The sequence below is a fragment of the Natrix helvetica genome (genome assembly GCF_964273705.1).
Source record: "Natrix helvetica genome assembly, chromosome: 3".
NCBI lineage: Eukaryota > Metazoa > Chordata > Lepidosauria > Squamata > Natricidae > Natrix > Natrix helvetica.
This window is the reverse complement of record NC_138549.1, coordinates 46,868,805-46,884,337: the sequence shown is the minus strand read 5'-3', so window position 1 is coordinate 46,884,337 and position 15,533 is coordinate 46,868,805. Positions and strand designations below refer to the sequence as shown.

Sequence of the window (15,533 nt, the reverse complement as noted above, 5' to 3'; positions counted from 1 at the left end):
GGTCCCACCCTGTGTCTGTTCTCAAATTTGTTGATCAGCAAATAGCAAAACAATAAAATAAAAATGGAAATGATGCAATGGCATATGGAACAAGGTAAAATAACAAAAAGAATGGCATAGTTAGTGAATGGCATCAGAATGAACTGCAGGAAGCAATTCAGAAGGAAATCAGTTGGAGCTAACTATGAAAAGTCAAATTAAATAATAAACGAATGGCCAAAATAGTACAGTTAAATGGCCTGGTAAATATCAAAGGAAATCCAAGACAAAACCAGCTCAGAATAAACAGATTATTTTTAGTAGCCCTTCCATTCCCTTACATTAAAAAAAAACTTAGCTGAAACGGTGTATACTGTGACTGATTCCATGGCAAATAAAACAGAATTTAAACCTTTTGATAATTATTAGAATAATGGTCAAAAGTATCAGGAGAGGACAAGTGCTGAAAAGTCATTTACATTGAATAGGAAAGTAATTATTCAAAACTAGTTTAAAGTTGTTTAAATGTCATAAGTTTGAGTACAAAGACCATTCAGTCTGAATATTGACTAAATGTGGGTGTGCTTGTCCTCATTTGTATGATGCCAATTACAAAGACCACTGGCAGTAAATGGATTTCTTTTAAATTCTCAATTCCTTTCACTGAATATATGAGTAGTTATAATTATGCTGAACATAGGATATTGTACCTTGTGTTGCCTCCTTTGCCTTCTTCGAAGCCTCAAAAATTCTTTGTGCTGCCTTGACACAAAGTTTACTGCCGCGTATTCAAGCAATGCAGCAAAGACAAAAAGCAGACATACAGCCATCCAGATGTCAATAGCTTTTACATAAGACACCTGTAAGAGAAGGAAGCAAGAAATAAAATCATAGAGTCTTGCACTGAGGAATGACAGATATGCTTAGGAACAAGGGTGCCAATGCATACAGAGTTATACAGAATAATTGTACATGGAATAATTGTTCTTGGTATCTGCAAGGGCCCCTCTGAATATTTTTATATTTTATTATTGATTTTGAAAACAAAGAATTTGATGGCATTCATCTGATAAGCACAAAACATTCACATTTAATCTATATTGTTTGTTATGTTTTGCCATTCATTTGTTCCATTCCTCTGGGTATCAGTTTTAGGAATACATTTAATCCTTGATTGCAACTGAACCCAAAATTTCTGTTGCTAAGTGAGACATTTGTTAAGTGAATTTTGCCCCATTTTATGACCTTTCTTGCCACTGTTGTTAAATGAATCACTGCAGTTGTTAAGTTAGTAACATGTTTGTTAAATGAATCTGGCTTCCCCACTGTCTTTATTTGACAGATGGTTGCAAAAGCTTGCAAAAGTGACTCTGGGAGACTGCAACTGTCATAAATATGAGTCAGATGCCAAGCTGCCAAATTTTGATCATGTGACCATGGGGATGCTGCAATGGTTGTAAATATGGAAAACAGTCATAAGTCTTTTTTTTCAGTGCCATTTTAACTTTGAACAGTCACTAAACAAACTATTGTAAATCAAGGATTGTCTGTACAGGAAACAATTTCAAGATTTTAATCCCCCTATTTGGAAATGTGAGGTATTGAACCTGGAAGCTTCTGCATGCTAAACACATGCCCCATGTTGATCTGTGAGTCTTGTTCACCCTCACTGGCTTGATTTAAATTATTCAAATCAACAAAATATCAAAGAGATAGTAAGATAGGAGGAAAAACAAAAGGCAGAACTGTTTTTCAGAATCAACTATATTTATATTCCTCAGAGTCAGTCTTCCTCTAAATTGTCCAAATTTGTAGATCTTGTTTAATTTTTCTTCTTAGGATGTTCTATCAAATAGTATTTATAATCCAGAGCGGCCCATCAAATTCCCCCATGTTTCATTAGTCCACCCGCATGGACTCAAGAGCAGTTCAAAACAATTCCAAAAAAAGACCATCCGTACTACTTTGAAAGTCTTCAAAAGGCTCACCATTTACTCCCAAACTGCCAAAAAGCAAATCTTATAGCTACCATCTTTCTCTTGTCCCCCAGTCCGCCTGCTCTTTCTCTTTCCACTTGTACTAAGTTCTATTTAAAATAATCCATTGTTCCAGGTGTTGTTTGCCTTTCTTCACTTTGTTTCCCTTCTTTTTATCAAACCTGGCTTCTTTTCAAGGTCTCTTCCAACTATGTAGTAGTGTAATGTCTTTTTTTACCAGTAGGAGTCATCCTAGCTCTAGCTTCCAATACTGAAACCGAGCGGAAGATATACCAGCTGATTGTCAAATAGTCAAAAAGGTCATTTTTCTTTATAACATTTCTTCCAGTAGTCAAAAAATATTATCTGCAAGTTTAAATCACTTTTCACAATACTGTAAATTCTACTCAGGTCTTTCTTATAGTTTAAACTTAATAGTCTCCCCTTGTAGTTTCATTTCTTTTTTGGGTCTGTAATCTATCTCTGCATAGTAACTCGCCAATTTCTCTACTCTTTGGAGAATGTTTCTTTCAGTAATTCTTTTATTTAGGGATAGGTCTCTAAAATAGAAGTTGAAAGTCATCTCATGCAGTTCCAATACTCAGTTCACAAACAGCTCATTAGTGCTTCTTTCTTCAGTTGCCCCGGGTTTGGTCTGGCCATAATGGCTGCCTCTTTTCTTCCTTGGTTGGGAGGGTGCCTTGGATCGAGCAGGAGAGCCGCTGCTCTCCCACAATCAGCAAAGGGTCCCTCCTTTCTTCGTATCCCCTCCAGGGTGACTTTAGCCCCTTGGGGCCTCCCAAATGAAGAGGGATCAGCTAGGATTTACAAAGCCCCACTATCTTCAATTGTCTCGCTGCAACACCAAACTGGAAAATCACAAATCTGAAACAAACTGTGACTTGGCCTTTCTTCATCTCAAAGGTCCAGTTCCTATTTTAGCTGAATAATTTTAACTCTTTGGTAGTCTTTGACATATGACCACACACTTAACAGCCATTCAGAATTACAATGGGCTCAAAAGAAGTAACTTATGACCTATCTTCAGTTATGGCTGCTGTACTAATCCCCGCAAAGTCATGGCAACCATCTTACATTTATACCCAGTTGCAGTATCCTGCAGTCACAGGACCACTTTTTAACTTTTAAAAATGTTTTCTGGCAATGACTTGTTTAACAACATCATAAAAATGGTTGTAAATCAAGTATAATAATGTGGTGCTTTCACTTAGGACCATGATGACCTATGTGCAAAATTCTGGCCCAGTTGCAATTGCTTTGAATGGTGAAATGCAAATGTAGTAAGATAACAGTTCTGTCTAGTAATTCTTTATTATTTGTACTATTGCAATTTGGCTTCACATGTGGAATGGTTTGACAAGAAGCAAGTTTTACATATATTAAAATCTGTGCTAGCAGTATATAGCTAGTGTAGGAATTAAGAATTGTCTCCTTTAAGATACTACCTCATGGGAAATGTAGGCAGAGACTGCCTTATGGAAAATATAGTTCCATGACATGTGATCACATCTCTGTTTATGATTGGCCACTGGGGCATCTTGCCCACATGCAAAGTTTATAGCCGGGCAGTTTAAATGCTTTTGTGAACTGGAATGGTAGCATTCTACATCTCCACTCAGTGTGGGGATAAAATCATCATCTTTTTACACTACATGATGGGACAGATCATGGAAAGTCAGAAGTATCTTAACACTGAACTGTAAGTTTGCTATTAAGAATGCCTGATAATAAACTTGATCTAAAAGAGATTCCTAAGCGTGGAGTTAACTGCATGCCCCAAGCAAGCCTACAACACTTGAGGCAGAACAAAATCTGTAACTTTCAGAATTGTAGCACATGTTCAAAGTGGACGTGCTTATTTTATCCTGTTTCCAATTTTTTCCATCTCCAGTGCAGATGGAGAATAAAATCAATGCACAGCATGCATGGATATAAAAGGCTTCAAAGGTATCTACACCAGAGAATCACTTTCATAGATTTGCATTCTTCTAAATAATCAGCGTGGTATATAAATTCTTCCCAAAGCAGAACTACATACAGAATTATGCAAAACAAAACTATATTTTCATTGCTATGTAATAAATAAAACATGATATCCAGGGTATGAAGCCCTGCATCCATAGCAACCATCAGTAAGACTCCCACTGGGATCAACAAGATAAATATTTTATCTCTCAGATCTGGTGGAAGCAGCTATCATGTGACCTTCAGTTTCTCAGGAATCAAAGTTAGATCTCTTGACCAGTATTTGTAGGTGGTTCACTGCATGACACCATTTATGTATGCTGCTATTATATAAATAGAAGTTGTATTACATATAGAAGAGAGAGCAAAAAGGATAAAATAGTAGATGCAGGCAACATAATCCAGTTTGGGATGCTGGCAGGTGGTGTTAAGAACCACAGAACATTTAACTCTGTTCTGGAGTTCTAAATAGATCTCCATCTGGAAAAATATATTTTATATCCAAACAATTTGGAAAATACAGAAATATTCCATTCATCCTCCCCAAAGTGTACAATTAGTAATATATATTTCCTAAGCCCATTTTTTTTAAAAAAGCTGCCTTTGTTGTTAATATGTTGCACAAATTTAATTACAGGAATCTATATCATTTTTAAGGTTTCTATATTAAATATCACTGTGTTTTGTCTTACTCCATCTTTTTGATGACCCCAAGTATTTCCTATAATAGTATTCTACAGGGAGTACACAAACGCATCCACCCCACACACAGTCTTCCTTCCATCTTGTGAACACCACAAATACAATGCAGCTGATCATTTTATAGCTGAAGAAATATCTTTTCCGTTGCCACACCTAGTTAGCTTAACATTCAATTGAGATTATTGGAGGACTCTTTTCGACTTAATAAGCATACAATATTTACCATCATCTTTAATGCTCATAGGTTCAAAGACCATCTCAATGCCTCAACTACATATGTAAATATGTACTTTCTCATTCCAAACATTTCTTCAGAAAGCAATCCTATTCATTTCTATCATGGATTAGTACCTTATAGCGGTAGTGGTGTACAATATGTTTCAATTAGACTATCAGCTAGCAGGACTGTAAGCTCCCCAAAAAGGCCCCCATAATGAGGAGGTCATGGGAGAAGACTTAGGATAAATATGATCCATTGGGGAAGGAGCTGGTCATCCAGTCCAATATTTTACTAAGAAAAGTGGACGGGCATTCACAATCAAGACAATGTTAAGATGATTGTGGAAGAGGAGCTGTTCTTAGTCAGAGTATCCAATCAACTACTGGGGAAGAGCAAAAGTTGAAGTGCAAATATTAATTGTTTCTATGATATGGCTAGATTAAAGCCAAAACAGATCCAGCTGCTGATATGGTTAGAGACAAAGGAATGTTAAATGTTGCAGATGTATGTATATTATAGGTAAATCAAGTGCCAGAACCACAAGCCAAATAAAAATATCAGTACTGAATACTGACATTCTGGGAATCAGCAAACAGAAATTAATTGGAATTTTATTTTTATCCATTTATTAAATCTATAAGTCATCATCTCCCTGATAAGAAATGGGAGATTTCAAACCAGAAGAACCGCATAAGAAACCAGTAGCCATCATTGTTAGGAAAAAAATATAAAAATAAATGTTCAGGTGCAAAATGATAATAGGTCAATATCTCATCCAACAGAAGCCAATCAATACTATTATGCTCTAGAAAGAGATGCAGAGAAAGTGGAATAGTTCTGTGGCAGTTTGTAACAACTTCTCATAAAACAAAACAAAAGAAGACATGCTAATTATGATAGAGTGTAATGCTAAAGATAATAGGGAAATAGTATCTAAGATAATGGGAAAAAATGGCCTTTGAGTATGAAATAACATTTCTGCCAGGAAAAGTCAATACTTATAGGACATACCACCTTCCAGCAGGAAACCTAGAAAGTGAGTCATATGTAGATATCATTGGATTGGCAATACCAAAATCAAATTGACCATATATGCATTGAGATAATAGCTCTTGTCTTAGACTTTATCAGTGTCATAGCAAGGGTGGAAAGTGCGCCTGGAAAGAAATGCAAAGTGGGGGCCCACAACATGCATCAACTTTTTTGCTACTTTGACTTTTTTATTTAACTCTATCCTACATTTTTATATGTGGTATTGTCATATAATTTTATACAGTTGTATATCGTTTACTTTTATTCATTTTTAATTACTTCTCATCTACTTGCCCTACTTTCTTCTTCACTCACATTTCCTGCTGCTCCAAGGGCCCACCAGAAAGATTGTCTTTTGCCAACATTTTCCATTGAGGATAAGCTGATAAGGACTTACAGATGGGAAATGCAAACACCACAACAGGAGAAGGAAGAACTGTCCGAAATTTGGCAAAATAAATGCAAAGAAACACTGAAGGATAAGCCCTGAATCTCAAACCACAGTCAGATGACAAGTGGGAGCTTGTTTTGCTTCATTAAACAATGACAGCTTATACAATAGATCAGTTACCTGCTCCATAATCATGCCTTGCTCAATTATGAGAGTGAGAAGTTGACAATTTGGAAAGATAAGCTCCAGAGATCAAGCTTCATCTTAATCTGGGAAATAAAGCCAGATTCCAAACCTAGTTATCGACCTGGTGGCCAAGAATCACTTCCTGACTATGCTGTTTATGCTCAGCTGCTAATGGGTAATACTAAGGTGATAACATCTCTAATGGAGCAGTGATAGATGGTCCATTTGTCCACTTAAAAGTAGGCCAGATCAGGAAACAGGTATCACAAGAAGCATTAAAAGTCTACTTTCTTAGAAGAAGGAAAAAATTAAATTCTTTCTTGACATAGGCTGTACAATAACAGAATCTTGAAGACTTGACTGCGTTCTTACCTTTCCTCCCTCCTATACCAAAGAGAATAATTAGTTTCTTTCTTACGTTTTCTTATTTTCCCAAATAAACTCTTGTTTTATTAATGATCATGGTATATTTCCTCCAAGGTCATCTTTGTGCTCTTCTATACCACCTGACAATAAATCCATTAGTGAGCAGGTGCAATCACAACCCTGTCAGACAGATACCCAAGATGTCCTTGTTGTACCAGAAGCAGTGACAGGCTCATTCTCCAGCCAGAGAGAATGATAGTTCTAGCTGAAAAGAACAACCCTGTGGCAGAGGGCACACTGGGAGGCTATAATCTGTTCACTCTCATAACTGTTGTCCTGCCAAGTCTCCCCTAGTGAATTCAAGGAGATCAGGTAGATGCTAAATTTACAATATACAGTGTTTTCAGGAATGAGGGATTATTGGAGAAAGTTTCATATTGTTTGGTGTTTTTCTCCCCTGCTGCAAGGTAGAAGACAGAGTGGTGGTGGTGGGGGGGCAAAGTAACCTGCTTAGCAAGGTTAGTAAGCATCTATCAGGTTCCTATGGTGACCATTCTTACCCAAGGCTAAGTCTCTGCAGGCAAGGCTCTGATGATCCTATTATATCACAAGTAATTCCTTCTTCCTGCTTCAGAAAAGACATCCTTGGATGCAATTTAAAGACCTACTCATTGGAGCCCCTGATATATTTAGATCACTTTGGACTTTGCTCCCATAAAGCTTTGAGAGTCTCTGAGAAGGCTATTTGCCAGTTTCCAAAAAGGTAAGGTGGTACTCTGCACCTAGCCTTCATGCCCACTTAATGATGCCCCCCAACTAATCAAACTCAAGATAGACAAATACCAGGATACAAATACCCCACTGTAGGATAATTGAGCAGACAGAAGCCAAACTACTCTATCCAGATGCAATTATTGCAGATGAGAGCTGATTTGCTCCCCAATTTTGCTACTCCAAAGCGTTTAGTGACTTCGATGTGACTTTATGCTACTGATTTCTATCTACCAGAGAGCAATATCATATTTCCATCAGCTCCTCAGTATTATGATTATTATGATTATTATAGTTAAACTTACATGCCATTCCACCATGCATACAGTTCAGTGAGTCACTCTTGACATTAACCGAGATCGACTCCCAGATCCCTACAAACTCAATTGCCTATTCATACATCCATTCACTCACCAGTGTCAAATGATAGTTTTCATTTACCTACTGCCAATTCAGTCTCATAGGATTCTCTTCCATTTACAGAAGAACTATTATTCTTATATTAAGCACAAATAATTCTGTGACATTTTTCTTATGGAATATTGTAGGGGTGTCATGTAAGATCTAAGGTCCCCAGATTCACAAATTATAGTATATTATGTTAAGGTTATATTCTGAGGAGCTGCTCAGAGTAGATCATTGGGATGGCTTGATGTGTGTTGCTCATTCACTTTAAGAATCAAAGCTACTTAGTAGATTCAGTGGACCATCATTCCCAGCTATCTCACTTAGATTTACTAAGATTTCCTTGCATCTACTTAGTTTTATTTATTTAAATGACTTATAGAGACACCCAACTCATAGCAATGACTCTGGGCAGCACATAAAGATTAAAACCACCACCAACCACAATGCCCTGGTTAAAGCAATAACCTCCCAAACAAAAAGCCACATCATCACAGGGCTTACCTAACTTTCTGGGCCCAAAGGCCTGGGGAAACAGTCAAGGCTTCAGAGCCTTAGGAAAGACTAACAGAGTTGGGATCATTCAGATCTCTGTGTATTCACACCAAAACCCAAACAAAATGATTTGTTTATTCAGAAATACAGGCCAATGGGCTGATCATGAAGCTTATTTAAACAACCTTTTGAAGCTTGTTCTCTAACCTTCTTGAAGTGATTGTGGGCAATTTCAGTGCTGGAACTGGGATCATTGATAAATTCCTATGCTGTTAATGCCTACCTTATAATGCCTTATACTCCTTGCAGACAGTTGGTCATTTGTATTCTTTTAGAGGGTCAGTAAGGTCACCTTGTAGTTTATCTGTGTCATCAGGGTCACCTGAGTGGTGCAAATGGGTGTGGAGCCTTTTTGGAACTGTTGAAAGGACTGTGTTGCAGATTGGAGATAGATGAAGTTGTATCTCCAACCCCCATTGAGAGAGGGCTGTTCAGTTTTGACATAGATGGCCTCTTTGACCCCTCTTTCAAACCAGCAAGACTCTCTGTCCAAAATGTGGACTTTGCTGTCTTGAAAAGAGTGGCCTGTGCCTTTTAAATGCAGGTGGACTGCTGAACCTAGTCCTGATGTGTTTGTTCTTCTATGTTGTGATATGCGTTCATAAATCTTTTGAACAGAGAGTCTTGCTGGTTTGAAAGAGGGGTTAAAGAGGCCATCTATGTCAAATTGCACAGCCCTCTCTCAACAGAGGGGAGGGATACAACATCATCTATCTCCAATCTACAACACAGTCCTTTCAACAGTTCCAAGAAGGCTCCACACCCATTTGCATCACTCAGGTGACCTGATGATGCAGATAAACCTCCAGGTGACCTTAACAATCTGCTAAAAGAATGCAAATGACCAGCTGTCTGTAAGGAGTATAAATCCTTCCATTCCCCACCATCCAGTCAAATGGATTTTTGGATGAGAAGTGAAATGTTTTCAAAGAAAAACCAGAAATTCCAGTTGCCCCTTGAAAAAGCACTTTTGTGTAAGTTAAAAACTTTTTATCAGCAAGATGATCAGGAGAAAATTCAGAGATATTCCAGGATCAGTAATTGAGATAAAGAGAGGAAGAAAGCCAAATTACAAGTTGAAAGAGAAGAAAAGAGACATAAGAGGGAGAAAATTAAGTAGGACCTTATTTCTTACCTTTCTACTATTCTGTACATATTGAAAGGCATATTGTTTTTGTAAATAACATTTTCACTTCTGTAAAATGTAGAGTTTTAATAGGTCACACTACTCCATTAGTATAATGATCTTGCCTCTAACCTACTGTAGTTGTTTATTTTTTCTAATGGTGCACCCATTACTGTTGTAATTGAGTCCATCCACCCTGCTGCTGGTCCTCCCCTTCTTTCCTTTCCTTCCGCCCTTCTCAGAATTATAAATTTCTCCAAAGAGCTATTAGAGATAATTTGAGCCTGGTCACTTGGGCCTCAAGGGAGAACTCTGGGTTGGTTTATCTGAAGATTCATTTACTTGTTTTCTTGTTTATTCATGGTTTTTTTAAATGAGTTTTCTCTAATGCAAAAGTTCAAAAGTGTGAATACTCTATCAAACTCCAACATTTGCTTCTATTGTGTGTCACAAGAAACCATTGCATTATTCTGATCTTTGTCAATATAGACACATTCCAGCATCTGATTATCTTATCAAGACCTTCATGGCTAGTCTGCTAAATACTAGTCTGTGGCATATTTCTTGACTGCTGGTTCCTTTCCAGCTAATTGTTGATCCTAAAAGGCAGAAACTATCCACCATTTCAACACTTATATTGTCATTTATAAGACTGTTTACAGGACTTGTCATTAATTTAATCATCTTTACACTTAATCTTATTAATCTCTTTTTTTATCATGCTCTTTGATTTTCAGTGCTAAAATTTACAGATCATCTTAATTTTGGACTATCATAGTAGTGTCATCAGCAGAGATTATTATTGATGTTTCTTCCTCCACATTTAATGAGACACATCTTTTTCCAGCCCAGCTTCCATCAATATCTATCTGACATATAGGGTGAATAGGCAAGAAGAGAGTATACAGTCTTGTATCACTCCTTTGCCAATTTTGAGCCAGTCTATTTTGTCATATTCTGACTTGACTGCAACTTTCTGAACTCTGTATGGATTTCAGATGAGAATGATGAGATGCTCTGGGAGTCTCACTTTCCTAAGGATATTCAAAGTTCGACATGACTGACCCAATCAAAAGTGTTTCTATAATCAAAGAAGTAGATATAGGCAGTCCTTGATTTACTACAGTTCGTTTAGTGACTGTTCAAAATTCACTGAAAAAGGGACTTATGACATTTACAACTGTTGCATCATGCCCAAGGTCACATGATCAAAATTCAGATGTTCTACTCATATTGATGATGGTTGCAGTGTCCTGGGGTCACATTATTCCTTTTGAAACCTTCTGACAAGCAAAGTCAATGGTGAAGCCAGATTCACTCAATAGTTGTGTTACTAACTTAACAACTGCAGTGCAACTGTAGTGCAGCTCTGCAAGAAAGGTTGTGAAATGGGGTAAGACTCATTTAACACACGTTGCACTTAGCAACAGAAATTTTGAGCTGAATTGTAGTTGTAAGTTGAGGACTACCGGTACTGACTCCTTTTTTCTATTATCCAGCTTGGTTCACTTTATACATCTTTTGTAGATTTTAAAGCTGCTTTTGATTTAGCCTCCAACCAACCACATGTGGCCTGCCAGTGGCCAGCAGAGCTGGCAGCAGATTCGGACAGTGAGGAAGTTGGGGAGGAACATGGGCCAATCTTGGAGTCTGGGGAAGGCTCGGACAAGGGCTCTGCATCAGAGGCAGAGAGGGGACCAAGGCCATCTAGTAGTTATTTGCTGCCTCTGGAGCCTCCGGAGTCTGACATTAGTGAGGCAGAAGAACAACGTGAGCTTGCTCCCAGTGTGCGCATGCGCAGAGCTGCCAGTAGGCAAGAACAATTAAGAAAACAGGGTTGATTTGGGAGTAAAGCTTGGAGATGATTGGCCCCTCCCATAAGACATAAAAGAGGAACAAACAGGACGTGAGCTTTTGTAGGAAGCAATTAGTTCTTCTGGTTGGTTCACACTTTGAAAAGTTCTGTTTGACTCTGTGCTAAGTTTGGCCTTGTTTTGCATTAGGCACTGTCTCTGGCAGCATTCCAAGGGAGTCACGGACTGTTTATGAAGCCTTGCAGATTGTTAATGATCATAATTTACAGCCATATAAATGAAAGAGGGTTTTTGGGACTACGATTGTGATTTATGCTTTATCCGGAAGCCTAGGTAAGAACAACACAGTCTATAGCATCTGCCCTAAATGTTAGATGTAACTGCCAACGACATTGAACTAATGAGGTCCCTGTTAAGAGAAGAGTATATTATGGCTCTATTTATTTATTTAAATCAATTTATATTCTCATCTGTTCCTCTTCAATTAATGAATCAAGTTGAATGACCTTTCCCAACAACTCCTGAAATTAGCAATTACCTTATTTTTCAGAGTATAACACACAATTTCCCCCCCTAAAAGAGGGTGAAATTTGGGTGCGTCTTATACACCAAATGTAGTCCCCCCGACCCACTGCCCCCCACCCTTTGACCTCTTTCTCCCAGCAATTTGTCTCCTTGCAGCAAACAGCAAACAGCCTGTTTCAGTTTTAGCTTCAGCACAGCTTGATTAGCACAAGCAGCTGATTGTCAGTTGGATCGACCTCCTGCCCATCAGCTGTTTCAGAGTGCAGGGATTGCTATTGTCTATTGCCACCTCTGCATGCCTCATTTTCGGCCTCCATGTGCTGCATTTTCTGCCCATTCCAATCTCTGCCACCCAGAATGGCAGAAGCCGAAAATGGGGTATACAGAGGCTGAAAATGGAGCACGCAGAGGCAGCAATAGGCTATGGCAATCCCTGTAGCCTGAAACAGCTGATCGCCGGGAGGCCGATCCAACCAACAATCAGCTGCTTGTACTAATCAGGCTGTGCTGAAATTGAAACTGAAACACGCTGTTTGCTGCAAGGAGGCAAATTGTTGGGAGGCAGAGGCAAAAAAAATTTCCTGTGCTAACCAGACTGAACTGAAACTGAAACAAGGTGTTTTCTGTTTTCTGCAAGGAGGCTAATTGCTGGGAGGCAGAGGTAGATTTTTTTTTTCTTATTTTCTTCCCAAAAGCTAGGTGTATCTTATACTTCAGAGCATCTTATACTCGGAAAAATATGGTAAATATAATCCAATTCTTCTATATGCAAATGATACAGCATAAGGAAGCCATTACAAGTATCGACAAATTACTGTGTTTCAGATGAACTACAACATTGCTATTTGTTTCCTAAACTAAAGGGACATCACTTATCTCTGCATATTTAACCAAAGTTAGAGTACAATTGTTATTCTGGACCTCGTTGGCCCATGTAATTCCTTTTTGCTGTTCTAGAAAAAGTCCATACTAAATTTCTTGGGAACACATTAAAAATACCTTATGTCTCAGTTGTAATAGTTTTCTACAAGGCCAATATTATTAAAAATGAGTATTAAAAATACACAATAGGCAAATCGTCTAGGTTTGACTCCTCAGATTCTTCTTGATAATTTTATGTCATTGTGGTCTAAAGCAATAGATTTAAAATGGAGCTTCTTGGATTCCCATTAATTCATATCTACACCCTGGGGCATGAGCATGCAATAGCAGAATTGAGGCAATAGTTAAAGTATTGATATTCAGCTAGATCTAGCATTTTCCCCCAAGGATATATTCACAACAAATTGCTTTTCTCTCTTTAGACTTGACAGATATTAAGCCAAATTGCAATTTCTAAATAAAGGAGAACATTTTCTCTGAAACAATTTAATGTCCCTATAGCCATTTTAAAAGGGAGGTACAAGGACATTCTACCATGATTAAGTTTTGCCCATGTCATGGAGGGGCTATTGAAATTATAAAACATGACTTCTTACATTGTCTGTTGTATGCTATCACACATTTATGGTTGATAATTCCACATCTACATAAAGTCCTCATTTATGTATCAGTTTTACTCTCAGACACATGTGATTCTATTACTTATTTTTGTATTTAAATTTTGCTATGTTCTACTTAAAAAGCTAGATAATTAACTGATATACCTAGCTGATTGATGAATGAATATATGTAATCAGTTCATATTATCAAGTTTTATTATGTACTGATCACTGAGTGCAGTAAAGATTGTATTTTATGCAATTAGACAGAGAGCAATAATAGCAACATAAATCATCACTATCTTATATCTTGCCCAAAGTTTGACAGCTACCGGTACATATGCTCTCTTATCAGTTACTGACATTAGTTGTTGAAACTATTTATTCACACCTGGAAATCTATATTTTAACTGAAATTATTATGTCATGTTAGCAAGACCACATTTATTCTGAACTGGTTGCCTACAGATATGGATCTTTGATATTGAAAAGGTTATTGTGAAACATATTCAGTACTGCATTCAATGGTTTAAAATTCCTGAGATACAATCCAAGGCTGAAGCATTGCCATAGCACTTTCACACATGATGTTGTATTGGCAGAAAAAGCACTACAGCTTTGCTTAAATCTGTTTGTAGTGACTGCAAATGTCTTCAGATGCTGTTTGAAGATTACGTAATGTTTGTGAGCAGTTAAAAACCAGAAATTTTCCACTTTGAGATTTCCTAGCACCTCAAATATTTCATCCATGTCTCCCAGAATTATCTGTTAGCACATTGTGAATCTCTCTAAAATGGAAATGTATGTAAACTAGAGCCATGTGACATGTTGACAATTTGGTTGCATATAGCCCCTTTAATTTAGTTTTGTCTTATATCTCAAAAAGTGAACATGTTGAATAGTATGCCCAAAGTAACTCTAAAGACATTTTAAAACTCCAAACTTATTTCTTACTTCTGGAACCATTGACATAGCAATTCAAGACTAAATTAAGGCTCTGGCCAGCCCAGCGTATGTAATCCTAGCTTAGACACCAGAGCAAATCCATTCATATATCATATTCTCAATTCACTCAGCTTCATGACAGCCTTGGCCTTGTAATTTTGACTATACCGTACCTCACTTTCAGTGATGTTTAAAGTGGTCTGAATCAGAGGCACCGCAGGCTTGTCCTCTGCTATTTCCAGGCCAGCCCCATGGGCCAGATCTAAGCACATGTGAATAAGCACAGGTTTAAAACCCCTGCAGTAAATGATCACTTAAACATGAGCCAGCAGTGTGTGGCAGCAGCCAGAAAAGCTAATACAATCTTTGTTTGTATAAATCAAAATCACATGAAATATTAGTACCACTTTATAAAGCCCTAGTTAGGCCACACTTGGAATACTGCATCCAGTTTTGGTCACCACATTACAGAAAAGAGCAACTAAGTTGATCAAGGGAACTGGACACAAAAACTTATTGTCAGCCTCTGCTTCGCTTGCTTGCTGTTGACTGTCATAGAAACGGGGAGGGTGGGGGCATGGTATTTGGGAAGGGAATTGTGTGGTACTGGAGAAGTATGTGGAAGGGAGCTTTGTTCTCATCATCATTTGCGCATGCTGATGGCTGATGTTTGCACTTGGTCAAGGCTAACCGTCTCGCATACCAACTTGATGAGGCTTTTTGAAGACCACATGACACCTTAGGGAGTTACAGATTGGACATTGGGAGGAGGAAATTGGGGGGGGACGGTGCTGGGTAAATGCTTGATATGTACATGTTTGCGCCCTTTTGACTCAGATCTTGCTTTCCTTTTCGCTACTATCAATTCATATCTAGTAAAAGTATTTTATCTCTATTCAAATGAAGTTGAGGTTTTTCTTTCTTGGATACTGAAGGAGGCATGCCTGACATTAAGCAAGATTTCACCTCACACCCATCCCAGAGTTAAAAGCTTCCATGGGTTAGGGTTAGGCCTAGCCAAATGTCTAGGCCCTGCAGCGAGCAGGATAAGACAATGGCAAGGGTCACAACCA

At 38.0% G+C, this 15,533-nt stretch overlaps 1 protein-coding gene and 1 long non-coding RNA gene across 6 annotated transcripts in view; one reads left to right on the top strand and one right to left on the bottom strand.

Moving 5' to 3' along the window:
* GLRA2 (glycine receptor alpha 2) overlaps window positions 1-15,533 on the bottom strand; it is a 168,780-nt gene that overhangs the window by 39,959 nt on the left and 113,288 nt on the right. For all 5 annotated transcript variants that reach the window (XM_081948958.1, XM_081948956.1, XM_081948957.1 and 2 more), the window contains one exon: window positions 690-839. In XM_081948958.1, coding sequence (XP_081805084.1) covers window positions 690-839 — 150 coding nt within the window. The remainder of the gene's footprint in view (window positions 1-689; window positions 840-15,533) is intronic.
* The window catches only part of LOC309389982, a 32,455-nt gene continuing 26,395 nt past the window's right edge, over window positions 9,474-15,533 (top strand). Inside the window, exon 1 of the long non-coding RNA XR_014175045.1 lies at window positions 9,474-9,543. This is a non-coding gene — a long non-coding RNA (uncharacterized lncRNA). The remainder of the gene's footprint in view (window positions 9,544-15,533) is intronic.